The sequence below is a fragment of the Crinia signifera genome, chromosome 2 (genome assembly GCF_055691185.1).
Source record: "Crinia signifera chromosome 2, ASM5569118v1, whole genome shotgun sequence".
NCBI classification, from domain to species: Eukaryota; Metazoa; Chordata; class Amphibia; order Anura; family Myobatrachidae; genus Crinia; species Crinia signifera.
The window spans coordinates 319,822,972-319,841,557 of NC_139218.1; the positions used below are offsets into that span (position 1 = coordinate 319,822,972).

The 18,586-nt window shown below is 49.6% G+C and overlaps 1 protein-coding gene across 3 annotated transcripts in view; it reads right to left on the bottom strand.

The window, feature by feature from the left end:
• ITGA7 (integrin subunit alpha 7) overlaps positions 1–18,586 on the bottom strand; it is a 157,736-nt gene that overhangs the window by 5,677 nt on the left and 133,473 nt on the right. For all 3 annotated transcript variants that reach the window (XM_083169119.1, XM_083169118.1, XM_083169116.1), the window contains 3 exons: positions 18,209–18,322; positions 18,016–18,114; positions 16,780–16,905 (listed from right to left, as the gene is read on the bottom strand). In XM_083169119.1, the coding sequence (XP_083025245.1) occupies positions 16,780–16,905; positions 18,016–18,114; positions 18,209–18,322 (339 nt within the window). The remainder of the gene's footprint in view (positions 1–16,779; positions 16,906–18,015; positions 18,115–18,208; positions 18,323–18,586) is intronic.

Genomic DNA, 18,586 nt, shown 5'->3' on the forward strand with positions numbered 1-18,586 from the left:
CCGGCATTAAAAGGGCCCCCCGCGACCCCCCCTCCCGCGATTCACGGCACCCCCCCCCCTACTGTGATTTGCGACCCCCCTCCCGAAATTCGCGCCGCCCCCTCCCGCAATTCACGGAACCCCCCGTAGCGCCCCCCTCCCGCGATTCGCGGGCCCCCTCTGCACTTCTCGCGATTTGCGACCGCCCCCTAATTCACACATTCGGGGACCCAACCTCCCGCGATTCATGCACCCCTCACGCAATTCACGGCACCCCCTTCCTGCGATTCGCAACCCCTCACGACCCCCCCCTCCCGCGATTCACGAAACCCCCCGTAGCGCCCCCCTCCCGCGATTTGCGGGCCCCCTCGGCACCTCTCGCGATTTGCGACCGCCCCGTAATTCACACATTCGGGGACCCCCCCTCCCGCGATTCATGCCCCCCTCACGCAATTCACGGCACCCCCTATACCCCCCTTCCTGCGATTCGGAACCCCCCACAACCCCCCTTCCCGCGATTCATGCCCCCTCCCGCGATTCACGGACCCCCGCACCACCCCCCTGCGCCCACCCTCCCTTGATTCACGCCCCCCTCATGCAATTCACGGCAACCCACCACACCCCCCCTCCTGCGATTCGCAGCCCCCCCACGACCCCCGCCTCCTGCGATTCATGACCCCTCCCGTGATTCACGGACCCCCGCACCACCCCCTCTTGACTCACGGCACCCCACACGCCCCTCCCGCAATTCACGGATCTCCGCAACCCCCCCTCCCGCAATTCACTAACCCCGACAACCCCCCTCCCGCAATTTGCGGACCCCCCTTTCCACGATTCAAGCCCCCCCGCGCCCCCGCCCACGATTTGCGGACCCCCACCCCCTCCCGCTAACCGCGGATCCCCACACACCACCCCCCCTCCCGCAATTTGCAGACCCCCCAGACCCCCTTCCGGCAATTCCACCCCCCAGCGGACCACCGCGGCCCCCGCTCCCGCATTTCACGTACCCCCGTGACAATGGGGGATCCTGTACCACCACAAGCAGGTACCGCCCCTAGGTGGGAAATCCGGCCCTGGCTGCCACACTGCAGGTTTCCCCACTGCCCTCTGCACCAGCGCCACAACTTTTATCAATGTCTTGCCCACATACCACTATTATACAGCCTCCTGCTCTCATGCACGCTCACTCCCTCCCAGTGGGAAGAGACGCTTACCCACTGCCGGGAGCTGCATACTGTCCCCCACCCTCCTCCAGTTCTAGGGATGCCCATCGACCATCAATGATTTTCAAATAATCGATGGTTTATGGCCGATGTTGAATACTTTTGCCATCAATGTGGGAGGACACTGCCCTGCCTCCTGTTCTCCTGCCCCGTAACTTCCGCCAGTGGAGACCCGCTCACCTTGTGTTGCCCACATTCCCCTATCATGCTTTACCGCCCAGCCTCCTGCTCTCATGCACCCTAACTCCCACCCAGTCGGAGGAGACACTGACTCCTGTATTTCTGTGCTGCCACGCTGGACCCTCACCCACTGGCAGAAGCTGCACAGTGTCCACCACCCTATTTAGTCCCCCGTATGCCCACACACCCCTATCACTACCCAGCTTCCTGCTCTCCTGAACCGTAACTTCCACCACTGGGTAATCGCTGACGCTGTGTTGCCCACATACCCCTATCATGCCTCATATCCCAGCCTCCTGCTCTCATGCACCCTAACTCCCACCCAGTAGGAGGAGACACTGACTCAGGGCCACCGTCCGGTACTCCTGTGCTGCCACGCTGGACCCTCACCCACTGCCAGAAGCTGCAATACAGGGCATCTTTCATACAATTCTAACCATATTTCTCACAATACAAATGTTCACAAATTAAGGGGCGTAGCCCCTTACGCCGGTGTGAAGAGCGCCCGTAGGGCGCGATGAATCACCTAGTGGTGCTATATATATCAACATGGTGCTAAATATGTATATACTGTATGGTGCTATAGATGACTACATGTTGCTATAGATGACTACATGCTGCTATGGATTACTACAAGGATCTATAGATTACTACATGATGTTATATATAACTACATGATGCTATGAATGACAACCCGAAGGATCACTAGAGGGGAGAACCACATGATTTCAATACTTGAACTAGCTGACTGGACAGGTGCTTCAGAAGCACCACTCTGGCATGTATCGGTAGCTACAAGCCAGTGGGTTGAGAGATCAAGTTCCATACAAGATCCCAGTATGAGGTAATGGCAGGGCATGTCCACCACGTATGGAGCAATTTGTCTTCAGACCCCATATTGTCTCCAGCTAGAGTTGGGAGTGGATGGAAACATTGTATGTACTTTATAAGATTCTTGTATAGAAACACTAATAGAAGCTTTGGGAGTTCAGGACCTTACTGTGGTCCAAAGATCTGTCTTCTATTCCAGTTGTTGAGGTGCCTAGTATGGGGAAGTTGGGGTCAAAAGTTAGTTGTACTATGGATGACTCATATGGATGACTACATGATGATATGGATGACTACATGATGAATATGGATAACTCTTATAGATGAGTAAATTATTATATGGATGACTTTTATGGATGACTACATGATGAATATGGATGTCTCTTATGGATGACTACATGATGATATGGATGACTCTTATTGATGACTACATGATGATATTGATGACTCTTATGGATGACTACATGATTATATGGATGACTACATGATGATATGGATGACATGCATAACTACATGATGATATGGATGACTCTTATTGATGACTACATGATGATATGGATGTCTCTTACTGATGACTACATGATGATATGGATGTCTCTTATTGATGACTACATGATGATATGGATGAATCTTATTGATGACTATATGATGATATGGATGACTACATGATAGAATAGAATAGAATCAACTTTATTGGCCATGTGTGCTTGCGCACACTAGGAATTTTCTGCGGATTTACAGTGCAGCATCAAGCAGGGATAGGGGGGGAGAGGACATTGCATACATTACATTGAGGACATTACATGTAGGGAACACATGCCCGCCGAGCTGCCCAGCGCCTAGGCAGCCATCAGCGGCACCACTGGTCGTTGCAGCAGTTGGTAGGTAACAGTATAAGCAGGGACAGTTACAGTTATCACACAGGGAACCCATACCCGCTGAGCTGCCCAGCGCCTAGGCAGCCATCAGCGGCGCCACTGGTCGTTGCAGCAGTCGGTAGGTAACAGTATAAGCAGGGACAGTTACAGTTATCACACAGGGAACCCATACCCGCTGAGCTGCACAGCGCCTAGGCAGCCATCAGCGGCGCCACTGATCGCTGCACCAGCCAGGCAGGTAATATTGGAGCAAAGACACAGGGTTACATACAGTAGCTGAGTGCACAGTTCCTTGGCAGCCATTTGCGGCGCCATCTTGTAGGCCTCAACGGGCCATCTTCCTGTGGGAGAAACCAGCGTGGAAAGCTGGTGTGGTGGTGGGAATTGGTGGTGGGGCAGAGAGAGTCACTGAGTCACTGGGGAGAGACAGTGAGGCCTGGGGCTGTAGTTGGGCCCTCCCTGGGCTGAGAGTCACTGAGGGGTGGGGGTGATGCTGCTGGCCTCTGGGTGTCATGCCGGGGCCCCCATGGTCAATGTGCCCCCTGACCTGGCCGGATGATAGCTGGTGTGATGCAGGTCCTGCCCTTTCCCCATCTGCATTGTTCTGGCATTTCCCCAAATGCAGTGTGCAGGGTGATCGTCTGATGGTGCTGCCAGGGGAGGGAGGCCACAGTGCTGCCTGATGGTGCTGCCAGGGGGGGAGGCCACAGTTCTGCCCGATGGTGCTGCCGGGGGGGGGGGGGAGGGGGGGGGGGCGCTTTGCAGCCCGATGGTGCTGCCGGGGGGGCCCGCAGTGCTGCCCGATGGTGTTGCTGGGGGGGCCCGCAGTGCTGCCCGATGGTGCTGCCGGGGGGGGGGGGGGGCGCAGTGCTGCCCGATGGTGCTGCCGTGGGGGGGGAGCCGCAGTGCTGCCTGATGGTGCTGCCGGGGGGGGGGGGGCGCAGTGCTGCCTGATGGTGCTGCCGGGGGGGGGGGCCCGCAGTGCTGCCCGATGGTGCTGCCGGGGGGCCCCGCAGTGCTGCCCGATGGTGCTGCGGGGGGGAGCACAGCGCCGTCCACCTCTGGTCGGGTGTCGCTGCATCCTGCGCCAGGGACACAGTGCTCGCTTCCTCACCGTCTCCTCCGTCAGATCGCCTCCTCCGCTCTACTCCCTCCGACCGCCTCCTCTGCCCACTGCCGCCGCTTCCATCGCCACGCTGCTCCAGAGGCCGGGGATGGTGGAGCTCCGTGGATGGGAGATCGGAGCTCCACGTGATGCGACCATCCCCGGCCCCCACCGGAAGTATATAATGATATGGATGTCTCTTATGGATGACTACATGATTATATGGATGACTACATGATGATATGGATGCCTCTTATTGATGACTACATGATGATATGGATGACTTATTGATGACTACATGATTATATGGATGACTACATGATGATATGGATGCCTCTTATTGATGACTATATGATGATATGGATGACTACATGATGACATGGATGACTACATGATGATATGGATGACTCTTACTGATGACTACATGATGATATGGATGACTCTTATTGATGACTATATGATGATATGGATGACTACATGATGATATGGATGTCTCTTATGGATGACTACATGATTATATGGATGACTACATGATGATATGGATGGCTCTTATTGATGACTACATGATGATATGGATGACTACATGATGATATGGATGACTACATGATGATATGGATGACTCTTATTGATGACTACATGATGATATGTATGACTACATGATGATATGTATGACTACATGATGATATGGAGGACTACATGATGATATGTATGACTACATGATGATATGGATGACTACATGATGATATGGATGACTACATGATGATATGGATGGCTCTTATTGATGACTACATGATGATATGGATGGCTCTTATTGATGACTACATGATGATATGGATGACTACATAATGATATGGATGGCTCTTATTGATGACTACATGATGATATGAATGACTACATGATGATATGGATGACTACATGATGATATGGATGACTTATTGATGACTACATGATGATATGGATGACTACATGATGATATGTATGACTACATGATTATATGGATGACTCTTATTGATGACTACATGATGATATAGTTACATAGATTACATAGTAGGTAAGGCTGAAAAAAGACTTGCGTCCATCTAGTTCAACCTGGTATAGATATCCATTGCTGATTTGGTAGGTTCTGGTATTTTACAGACAAATTATATTTCTTATTTGTACCCATGGATGTTTTTCTCCAGTAAATGTTTGTCCAACTTTGCCTTGAACGCATTTAATGAGCCAGCCGTTACCACCTCTCTGGGAAGAGAATCAACTTTATTGGCCATGTGTGCTTGCGCACACCAGGAATTTTCTGCGGATTTACAGTGCAGCATCAAGCAGGGATAGGGGGGGAGAGGACATTGCATACATTACATTGAGGACATTACATGTAGGAAACACATGCCCGCCGAGCTGCCCAGCGCCTAGGCAGCCATCAGCGGCGCCACTGGTCGTTGCAGCAGTTGGTAGGTAACAGTATAAGCAGGGACAGTTACAGTTATCACACAGGGAACCCATACCAGCTGAGCTGCACAGCGCCTAGGCAGCCATCAGCGGCGCCACTGGTCGCTGCACCAGCCAGGCAGGTAATATTGGAGCAAAGACACAGGGTTACATACAGTAGCTGAGTGCACAGTTCCTTGGCAGCCATTTGCGGCACCATCTTGTAGGCCTCAACGGGCCATCTTCCTGTGGGAGAAACCAGCGTGGAAAGCTGGTGTGGTGGTGGGAATTGGTGGTGGGGCAGAGAGAGTCACTGAGTCACTGGGGAGAGACAGTGAGGCCTGGGGCTGTAGTTGGGCCCTCCCTGGGCTGAGAGTCACTGGGGGGGGGGGGGTGATCCTGCTGGCCTCTGGGTGTCATGCCAGGGCCCCCATGGTCAATGTGCCCCCTGACCTGGCCGGATGATAGCTGGTGTGATGCAGGTCCTGCCCTTCCCCCACCTGCATTGTTCTGGCATTTCCCCAAATGCAGTGTGCAGGGTGATCGTCTGATGGTGCTGCCAGGGGAGGGAGGCCACAGTGCTGCCTGATGGTGCTGCCAGGGGGGGAGGCCACAGTTCTGCCCGATGGTCTTGCCGGGGGGGGCGCTTTGCTGCCCGATGGTGCTGCCGGGGGGGCCCGCAGTGCTGCCCGATGGTGTTGCCGGGTGGGCCCGCAGTGCTGCCCGATGGTGCTGCCGGGGGGGGGCCGCAGTGCTGCCCGATGGTGCTGCCGGGGGGGAGCCGCAGTGCTGCCTGATGGTGCTGCCGGGGGGGGGGGGGGGCCCGCAGTGCTGCCCGATGGTGCTGCCGGGGGCCCCCGCAGTGCTGCCCGATGGTGCTGCGGGGGGGAGCACAGCGCCGTCCGCCTCTGGTCGGGTGTCGCTGCATCCTGCACCAGGGACACAGCGCTCGCTTCTTCACCGTCTCCTCCCTCAGATCGCCTCCTCCGCTCTACTCCCTCCGACCGCCTCCTCTGCCCACCGCCGCCGCTTCCATCGCCACGCTGCTCCGGAGGCCGTGGATGGTGGAGCTCCGTGGATGGGAGATCGGAGCTCCACGTGATGCGACCATCCATGGCCCCCATGGAAGTATATAATGATGTGGATGTCTCTTATGGATGACTACATGATTATATGGATGACTACATGATGATATGGATGCCTCTTATTGATGACTACATGATGATATGGATGACTCTTATTGATGACTACATGATGATATGGATGACTACATGATGATATGGATGCCTCTTATTGATGACTACATGATGATATGGATGACTCTTATGCATAACTACATGATGATATGGATGACTCTTATTGATGACTACATGATGATATGGATGCCTCTTATTGATGACTATATGATAATATGGATGACTACATGATGACATGGATGACTACATGATGATATGGATGACTCTTACTGATGACTACATGATGATATGGATGACTACATGATGATATGGATGACTCTTACTGATGACTACATGATGATATGGATGACTCTTATTGATGACTATATGATGATATGGATGACTACATGATGATATGGATGTCTCTTATGGATGACTACATGATGATATGGATGCCTCTTATTGATGACTATATGATGATATGGATGACTACATGATGACATGGATGACTACATGATGATATGGATGACTCTTACTGATGACTACATGATGATATGGATGACTACATGATGATATGGATGACTCTTACTGATGACTACATGATGATATGGATGACTCTTATTGATGACTATATGATGATATGGATGACTACATGATGATATGGATGTCTCTTATGGATGACTACATGATGATATGGATGACTCTTATTGATGACTACATGATGATATGGATGTCTCTTATGGATGACTACATGATTATATGGATGACTACATGATGATATGGATGCCTCTTATTGATGACTACATGATGATATGGATGACTACATGATGATATGGATGGCTCTTATTGATGACTACATGATGATATGGATGACTACATGATGATATGGATGACTCTTATTGATGACTACATGATGATATTGATGACTCTTATTGATGACTACATGATGATATGGATGACTACAAGATACTGTTCTACTAAGTTTACAATGTTATATGAATACAAAAGTTGGAACTCCCTTTATGGCATAGCGGAATAAAGGGGGAAATAAAATGCATGCAAAGCCTTACACACAGTTGTGGTGGGATTAATGCCTTTGACTGCTAATAACCACGTGATCATCCATAGAAAAATAATGTGAAAAACAGGCTATTATCATTAGGTCATTTAGTGCTAAATAAGCATGAACTATTCTGTAATCTGCAGGAGCATGTTATCTGAATAAGATGGTAGCAAAGTCCCCATGTAGATGCTATGCTATGTGCTTTCCTTCAAATAGAGATACTAATATTTGTCAGATAGAGCTACAGTAATCAAGATCCTATTATACACTTACAATTGTCAGCCTTGCACACCTCTTCGGTGCGTTCACAGTGAATTAATTTTCAATTAATAAAATCAAACCTGTCACATACACAATAGTGGTCCATGTACTGTGAGCAGAGACAGCCCCATGTCTGCTCACTCTTATTATTATTTAAGTTATGGGTGTAGTTAAACCAAGCAGTACAGTATTTTAATGAATTAAGGATGGTACAGTATAAGACTTCTGGGGAGGTAAGCTTAGATGTGACTTTCTCCAACAGCTCCAGCAAAACATCTGCAGATTCACTTTCGTGGAGCAGTTCCCAAATCATCAGCATTTCCCTCTGCAAAAGAACTGTAGGAAGTAATACGCCTACTTTCCCATATAATAAATCACTGTCAGTGTGCACGCTCTGCACTTTGTAAATCACCTTATCGCAAAACATCACTGCAGGTAAAAAAAATGTTTCAAATGTGGGGAGTTTGCTTAGTAACAGAACATAGTGGGCAGGGGCTGGCTGGCAACTTTCAGCCTGGGGGGCAACACAAGCAAGTGGCCCACCACCATTACCATCGTTTCACCAACCTACCTTCTCCCCTCTATCTAGTATGCAGCAATTATTAAACAATCATTCCCCTACACACACCCGAAATGGGTACAGCACCGTAATGCCTATTAAACATATATTTGCCTGCTTTATATATATATATATATATATATATATATATATATATATATATATATATATGTGTGTGTGTATATACTGGCACTCTAAGGTCTTTTCAAAGTATGTATTTAGAAAAACATGGAACAAACATGGTTTGTTCCATGTTTTTTTAAATACACGCTTTGAAAAGCTTGGAGTGCCAGTATATACACACACACATATATATACATACGGTGAGCTGGGAGCCATGAAAGGCTGGGTCGCCCCACATCTCCCTGCTTACCACCTTCCAAGGGGAGCAGGGAGCTTGTCACCCTGGCTGCAGCCCATGACGGGATGAAAGAGCGCTGATGTGCTGCTGCCCGGGCGCTAGTGGATGCGTGGCCTGGCAGCGCGCCACTTACATCTGTGGCTTCTAGAGCAGGCATCCGCTCCACATTCTGCACTCCCTCGCACCAGGGCCAGTGCAGTGGGGCCCCGGCCTAATATATATATTTTTTTTTTATAAAAAATAGGAGGCATTATACAGCACAGCAGCTGGATCACGGAAATCAGTGGGGAAAAAGTCCTTTAGTCCTTAAATAGGTGACAAGGAGAGGGTGAGGGTGACACAGTGAAGGTAAGTGTGACACAGAGATAATGGGTGACACGGAGAGGGTAAAAGTGACACAGAGAGGGCAAGGGTGACACACAGAGGGCAAGGGTGAAACGAAGAGGGCAAGGTTGACACGCGATAGTGGCTGCCACGGAGAGGGAAAAGGAGGACAGACTTGACAGAGAGGACAAGGGTGACACAGAGAGGACAGGGTTGACACAGAAGAGGAGAAGGTTGACACAGAGAGGACAGGGTTGACACAGAAGAGGACAAGGGTGACGCAGAGAGGACAGTGTTGACGCAGAGAGGACAGGGTTGACACAGAAGAGGAGAAGGGTGACAGAGAGGACAGGGTTGACACAGAGAGGACAGGGTTGACACAGAAGAGGACATGGTTGACACAGAGGACAAGGGTGACACAGAGGACAAGGGTGACACAGAGAGGACAGGGTTGACACAGAAGAGGAGAAGGTTGACACAGAGAGGACAGGGGTGACACAGAGAGGACAGGGTTGACACAGAAGAGGAGAGGGTTGACACAGAGAGGACAGGGTTGACACAGAGAGGACAGGGTTGACACAGAAGAGGAGAAGGTTGACACAGAGAGGACAGGGTTGACACAGAGAGGACAGGGTTGACACAGAGAGGACAGGGTTGACACAGAAGAGGACATGGTTGACACAGAGGACAAGGGTGACGCAGAGAGGACAGTGTTGACACAGAGAGGACAGGGTTGACACAGAAGAGGAGAAGGGTGACAGAGAGGACAGGGTTGACACAGAGAGGACAGGGTTGACACAGAAGAGGACATGGTTGACACAGAGGACAAGGGTGACACAGAGGACAAGGGTGACACAGAGGACAAGGGTGACACAGAGAGGACAGGCTTGACACAGAGAGGACAGGGTTGACACAGAAGAGGAGAAGGTTGACACAGAGAGGACAGGGGTGACACAGAGAGGACAGGGTTGACACAGAAGAGGAGAAGGTTGACACAGAGAGGACAGGGTTGACACAGAGAGGACAGGGTTGACACAGAGGACAGGGTTGACACAGAAGAGGAGAAGGTTGACACAGAAGAGGAGAAGGTTGACACAGAGAGGACAGGGTTGACACAGAAGAGGAGAAGGTTGACAGAGAGGACAGGGTTGACACAGAGAGGACAGGGTTGACACAGAAGAGGAAAAGGGTGACAGAGAGGACAGGGTTGACACAGAGAGGACAGGGTTAACACAGAAGAGGACATGGTTGACACAGAGGACAAGGGTGACGCAGAGAGGACAGTGTTGACACAGAGAGGACAGGGTTGACACAGAAGAGAAGGGTGACAGAGAGGACAGGGTTGACACAGAGAGGACAGGGTTGACACAGAAGAGGACATGGTTGACACAGAGGACAAGGGTGACACAGAGGACAAGGGTGACACAGAGAGGACAGGGTTGACACAGAGAGGACAGGGTTGACACAGAAGAGGAGAAGGTTGACACAGAGAGGACAGGGGTGACACAGAGAGGACAGGGTTGACACAGAAGAGGAGAAGGGTGACAGAGAGGACAGGGTTGACACAGAGAGGACAGGGTTGACACAGAGAGGACAGGGTTGACACAGAGAGGACAGGGTTGACACAGAGAGGACATGGTTGACACAGAGGACAAGGGTGACGCAGAGAGGACAGTATTGACACAGAGAGGACAGGGTTGACACAGAAGAGGAGAAGGGTGACAGAGAGGACAGGGTTGACATAGAGAGGACAGGGTTGACACAGAAGAGGACATGGTTGACACAGAGGACAAGGGTGACACAGAGAGGACACCCCCTTCTCTCTTAAGCAGCAGCAGACAGCAGCTGACCTCCACTGTAGGCTCCTGTAGGGAGTGAGTGTGTGTGTGTGCGCGCTAGTGTGTGTGTGTGTGTGTGTGCGCGCTAGGGGGGAGATAACTCAGGGGTGCAGGGGAACATACCTGGTGGGGGGCTTGCACAACATATTGATGCTCTCAGATGCTGGGCCACACTTTGCGCTGGAGCTTGCCTGCAGGACTGTGCTCATCGTTGCTGGCATGCCATGGTTGGGAGGCTGGAGCTGAAATGTGGGAAGCTCCTCCTCCAGCAGCCTTCAGCGTGACACTTGTCTCTGTGCACTGCTGCACCGTGCGTCTCTCCAGGCAGCAGGAGAGAGCCTCACGGTGAGATCCGGGGGGGGGGGGGTAGCTGCAGCCCCCAGCCTGTCACTGTCTCCGGGTTCAGGCAGTCGCTCCCCCCCTCGCTTCCGCTAGGTAGGGATGGACATCGATGGTCGATGTTTCGGAAACATCGATGTTTTTCTTTCGATGTTAGTGTTTTTATCATTTAATGGTGACCTTCCGATGTTTGTCACCATCGAATGCTAATCATTCGATGGTGTACCGATGGTGGCTTATTTTTTGTAATTCCCAAAAGCTATGCCTCCCCTGGCTGCTGTGTCTGTGTCAGGGAAACTTCCTAGGTTCGTTGGAGGCTGTCTGACTTTCTCTCTGCTTCCCTCCCTCTCCCTCTCTATGGTTGCTGTAGCTGCTAGGCAACAGGGCCCACTGCTAGTTCTGATTGGCTCTCCCTGACTCAGAGAGCCAATCAGAGCACAAACCTCACCCTGCAGCACCAGTCACTCAAACAGCAGCAAATTTCACAGACACACTGAGCTCTGGAGGATCAGAGAGGACTCGGAGACGTCACTGAATGTTATACCAGCTCAGGCAAGCTACAATAATAATAATAATAGGTACACAATACAACTAGCTACAGATATTTGTGAATGTCAGTCACATACAACACTCATTAATATACTGCATTAGTATTACCAGGCAGCAACCACTATATGATCATTAGTGAAGTGTTGGTCAGAGATTGTCTGTTTCTGTGAATATAGTGAGATAGTGAGGAACAATATACACAGTCCTGGGGTACCAGTGGAATGGACCAAGATAAAGGTGCCCATACACTGCTGTGACGTCTCGCAGCAGTGTACAGACACAGGACAGCCTGCAGGCTGCAGGGACCTTCCCGGCGGCAGGAACGCATGCGATCCGTTGTGATAGATTGCATGCATCCCTGCTTCCCACCCGCCTCACCGCCAGGAGGAACGGGTGGCTGCCTGCCGGTCTGAGCACCTGGTCGGGTCCGATGCGCATGGGACCCAACAGCATGTCAGGGAGAGGCGATTTGGTCCGATTTAAGGGGTCGATTGGTCGCAATTGGCCACAATCGGACCAAATCGCCTCAGTGTAGGGGCACCTTAACTGTTTTTATATATAGTGAACTATTTTTTATATTACGTGACCTTGTCGCTAGCGATTGGTCGCTCAGTGACCGAATTGCTGGTTATCAGTATTTTACTGGGGACCAGTAACCGTCGCTGGGCTGCGGTGGGAGCGCACACACGGCGAAGGTCGCTAGGTTACACCGGCAATATGGTCACTGAGCGACCATATAGCTGACGATGGAAGCTAGAATCGCCTAGTGTGTAGCATTATTAGTGGTGCCCCCACAGATCCTGGCACCCTAGGCAGCTGCCTAATGGTAGAGCCGGCCCTGCGCTTTGCAATATTTATCTCACCATAAAAATGATGTGATGACCACTGTACCGTCATCTCCATTATTTGTGTGTGTAGTTACACTTGCCTTAATAAATAGACATTTTCCTATCTGGAAAAATAGTGAAACCTAAAACGAGTTAGTTTACAATTTATCTAATTTTATTACATTTTGATTACTTGCTGTTAAAGTGTTAATAATGAGTACAAAATTAATATACTACTTCATCATTGGGCATTGTGTGAATATTATATATGTATATTATACACACAATGTCCAATGATAAAGTAATATGTTGCTCAGAGCCTGGGCCCTGCCACCAAACTCAATTACTACCTTACAAATGGCAATACAGGCTTTTGCGCATGCACTAGTCATATAACTAGTTTTCACCATCGAATACTTTTGATTCGATGGTTAGTTACCATCGCATCGAAAGTTTCAATGGTGGAAGCACTGCCATCATTTGATGGTTGGCTTCCGATGTCCATCCCTACCGCTAGGACTGCGAGTGCGGACCCGGCCGCGCTGTCATCCAGGCTCTGACAGACACTAGAGGTACAGCAGTACCTCTAGTGTCTGTCTCCTCCAAGGCGGCGGCCATTTTTGGAGGGGCCGTTGCCATACAGTACATGGAGGACTGTGCGGCAGGACCCGGAGACAGCGGCAGGGCTGTTCAAGATGCTGATGCACACAGCCGGCCCCGGCCCAGCCACTTCATACCGGCCCGGGGGGCATGTGGCACTCTGCCCCCCGGCCCAGCCCGCCCCTGATAGTGGGCAGGTGACGTCACCAGATGTCAGCTGCCCGTCCTGAGACTGACGTAGATTTGTGAGCGCTAGTAAAGGTCAGTGACCATCAAATGATCTCGGGCACGCGCGCAAGCCTGCGTATAGATGTTAATGCAAAACATCCATTCGCAGTGCTGCGGGGAAATTTGCCGATTAGTGGGGGACGGGCGTGTGGAATATTAATTAGTAAAAACAAAATAAAGAAGGCATATAAAAAATAAAGTCTACAGTAATCTAAACCTACAGCTATGTGTTTTGAATGTGACATTTATCAGTAAGTTCTACTGGAGCTCTCTCTGTATTGTTGACAGGTTGGCATCATTTTCAGTAAAACCACAATTTTGGGCCAGTAGAATTGTAGGTTGTACTGCATGGAATTGCGGGGGTGATTCAGGTTGGCTTGGCAAGCAGCTAATTTAGTATGCAGCTTACTGAGCAGGGCCGGCGCCACCACTAGGCAAATCTAGGCATTTGCCTAGGGCGCCATCCACTGGAGGGCGGCACTTCGCCCCTCGCCTCTAGCATGGAGGCTGCAGGGGTGTCCGTTCTGGGTACCTGCGGCACTGTGTGATCTGGCGGCGGGGTCCCTGCAGTGATGCGCGTTATCCTGCAGCCAGGCGGCGGCGCGGGAAACGCTGCTGGGTTTGAAAACATTCCGCATGCTGATTGGCTGAGATTGAGCCAATCAGCGTGCGGCGAGTTTTCAAACCCATCAGCGCTTCCCGCGCCGCCGCCTGGCTGCCGGATAGCGTGCATCACTGCAGGGACCCGCCGCCAGATCACACAGCGCCGCAGGTACCCCCCCCCCCCCCCCCCCGTAGGCACCGGGGCGCCCCACCCCCCCTCGCCTGGGGCGCTCCGGTGCCTTGCACCGGCCCTGTTACTGAGCACTTAAACGTTACCTACCGTGTGAGCGAATGCCCCCCCCTGCCGCTGTCACAATATACACCCTGCTATGTTAATGGATGTGCATTTTCACACATAAACTCGCATGCAAGTGTATGGGGGAAAAATCATTCGATGGCCGCCAATCATCCAGTGATTTTTCCCCCTTTCACAAGTAAGTCAGTCTAAACTGACTTTCAATTTCCTCGAAAATGTCAGAGAATGGGGGCGGGTGCTGAGGTCATGTGACGTCAGCCGCCTGCACCATGCAGACTTTGGCAGGCCTGCGTTAGCATGGGGACACCCAGATTTTTTCTGGGTGCACCCACCGTGTTTGTGGGCACGCAGAATAAATGCTCCAGCACCCTGTCTGCCTCCATCACGCCTCCCACTGTGCGAACGCCTCTGCAGCTGTGAACGCCCCCGGAGTTGATAATATGTCATCTGTGTCCCACATTTCAGCTTACTATAGGAATTGCCCATGCATGCTTGTTACGGGAATCCATCTATATCTTACTATTTCCTTGACATAACCATGCATTAAAGTTCTTTTAAGCAAACATTATATGCAAATTGTATATTTGCCTGTTGCCTTAGGAAATATTGATAATATTTGCCTAATGTCAACAGATCTACCCCATTCGTTAAGAATAATGTATACAGCCAATCACACTGCAACCTGACAGCAGGTTACTGTTACACACCAAGGCTGATTAGTAAGGAGCACTATGCATAACACACAAATGCTGGGTGTTACCAGCTAGTCCTCCTCCTCGGCTTGCCTTTGCGCCTCAGAGGGCTGCACCCCCAGGTGTGCCCGGTAGTAGTTGGTGGTATACTTAGACTCTGCGGACTCCCTCTTGAAGAAACCACACTAGAAACAACAGTTGAAGAGAGTGAACTAAGAGTTGTGACAAGAGCTTACGCAAAGCTGTTGTAATGAAATGTAAAATAGTGCAAAAGAGTTGCACGGATGCCCACAGTGTCACATTGGAGTGAATGCAAGGAGGCATATCTGCCTATGCAATCCTTACCATTCGTATGCTACAAACTAAAGTGATTTGTAAACACGTAATAAGGTGAGAAGCAGGGCCGGATTAAAGCAGGGGCAAAAGAGGTCAATACCCCTGGGTCCCCCTCTAGCTAAGGGCCCCCTGTGGTTGGCATGTATTTAAAAAAATTAAATAAATTATAGCTAAAGGTTTTGTGCATGGGAGTGGGGTAGTGCTGCAGCTTCACCTATCTGCCAATGTGACAATGATTAATGGTGCTGAGCATCGGGAGCGAAGGCACACTGACTGCGCAAGTGTGCAGTGCCTTACTGGGAGTTGGCTAAGCCCCATGACACTTTGCACAAGAGGGAAGAGGCTGAGAGGTTTGTGCTGAGCTCTGATTGGTGGAGCTCATTACATGCTTCTCAGGCCCATGGAGGGAAGCAGCAGCAGCCTAGTTATGGGAGGGTTTTTCAGAGGCAGCACTGGGACTGTGAGGTCTCCTACAGTCCTATAGAGTAAGGTGCAGAGTAAGGTACAGAGGGACAAACACAGGCTTTTCATGTGATTATATATATATATATATATATATATACCACCCACTACTGTTTATATATATATATATATATATATATATATAAAATCTCCCCCCCCCCCTGCAGTTACCCATTGACCAAGTTTATACTGCCTTTACTTTATGTTTTGACAGTGTAATATTCTCCTATGCAGTTTGCGGCCAGTAATGACAAGTGCAAGGGGGGCCCCCCTGTCTAAAGTGCCCCGGGCCCCCCGAAGACTTAATCTGGCACTGGTGAGAAGTAAATAAAGAACTAAGAAAATAATTTACATAGAAAAAGACTTTGATTTATTTCTTATTATATTAAAGGGGTTGGCTCCTCCCAGCATAATCCCTTTGTTTCTATTGGTTGTCAGGGTGCCCAATGAGCCACTCATGTAGTGCCCACTTCAACCTTGGATGGCTTGCAGCTGCCTAATCCCGTGGTTGATAAAGTGATCCAGTTTACAGTAGCCATCGTCATCCATGCAGGTTCGGTCATTATGTACAGTAGGAAGGGAATTCGCAAGGCAATGTTTTCTTACAGCAATATATGGTAAAATCACTGAGGTAAAACATTTCTAATAGTTCTTTGAAGAACAGTAACATCAAAGGTCCATGCATTACCTTCCACAGGATCCAAACTAAGAACAGGAGCAGTAGTATGCCAGCCAGCACTGCAATAAGTATAATCCACCAGGGAATGCCTCCATATGCCACCACATCTAGATCCGAGTATAGCATGACAGAAATCTGCAGAGAAGGTGACAACAAACAGCGATAACGTAATAAAGTAGGAGAGCCCGAAGAATAAAAACAAACAGAAAGTTACTTATACCTTTATAACATTGCATTTAAATACTCTCTATAAATACATAGACAAATATATTTTTGACTTGAAGAAAGAGTGTGGATCATTAGGTCGACCAAACTAAGGTCGACATGCATTGGGTTACCACTGGAGGTCGACAGGCCTTAGGCCGACACATAAAAAAGGTAGACAGGGTCAAATATCTATACATACACACACACATCCTTGCGATAAAATATGCAGCCTCACAGCGGTATTCCTGCGTGTACAGAAATGACAAAACCATACTCCAGGGCTTTGAATAAAATGTTTATCAGCAACCAACGTTCCTGGCTAATCAGTGCCCACGCCATCCAGGAGGATAACCTATCTATCCCCACTACAATCCATTATTTTGCTGCAGCAAGACTGATTTTACTATCTTGTTGTTCCCCATATGCTGTTCCCCATACGCTGCCTGTAGTCCTTTGCCAATCCCTACGCTGCCTCTCTATATCCCGCAAAATCCATTTCATACTCACTCTTACTTTCAGAGGCCTAAACTCTCCACATAGATCACTGAGCAGTCATGAGATAACCTCTCCTATGCCATATTATATTAACCTCCAATCTGGAGCCCACGTCCTCTCTGATGGCACCTCTTACTCCTGTTTCCAAGACTACTGTGCTGTGCTTGACAAGACTATTTCCCTACATTCAGTCTTATAAGTGTTCTTTTACAATGCACCTATTTATATCTAGGCTCTCCCACCTCCACCCGATACTACTCTGACTGGGTACTGCCAGCTTCCTGTCCTAATCTCTGCTCAGAGTACCTTCACTGACACCTCCATCTCTATTTTCTTGTACCTACTTGTATGCAGGACCCTCTCTAGCCTCTGGCTTCCAAGCCAAGCCTTCCTTCCAAGCCAAACCTTAATAAACTCTTATTTTAGGTATGATTTGATCATAAAGGCAGTATGATGTTTTGTACCCACGTCCAAAAATGTGGAGTTTCATGGCGCCATACTAACATACAGGGGTGATGATGACAGAGGGGAGCCAAAGAGTACCTGGGTTGTAGCATCTCTCAGAACCAGATTTTTAATACTGGACTTCACAGTAATGTTTGCTCTGATTACCACCTCTATGGAGCTACCAGACGGATAATCCTAAAAAAGAGGGGATTACATGAGAACAGTAGGAGGAAAGACATAAAACCAGAAACTGTGGAGAAATAGTGGATGGGAGTACAAGGAAAATCACCTCTAAAAAGCTGCTGTTCCAAAGCCGCCCATGAACATTTAGCACCACCTGTCGGTCAAAACTATACAGAGGACATTGGAATATTGTACAATTAGCAGATCCTCGAGCACAGTCCTGAAAAAGAAACAAATATTCTATCAGGTCCACACTGGAAACTGCTTATAACACTACTGTATACCAACATACAGTACAACACCTCACATCACTGTGTGCCTGTAACAGAATATACTAGCCCCCAGTGCATCTATAGGTTCATCTCTACTATGTACAGCCAGCATGACATCCTATCATTTAATAGCTATTGTATGATATATAAACAGTCATAGGGGCAGACGTACTAAGCCTTGGAAAGTGATTAAGTGGAGAGTTATAAACTAA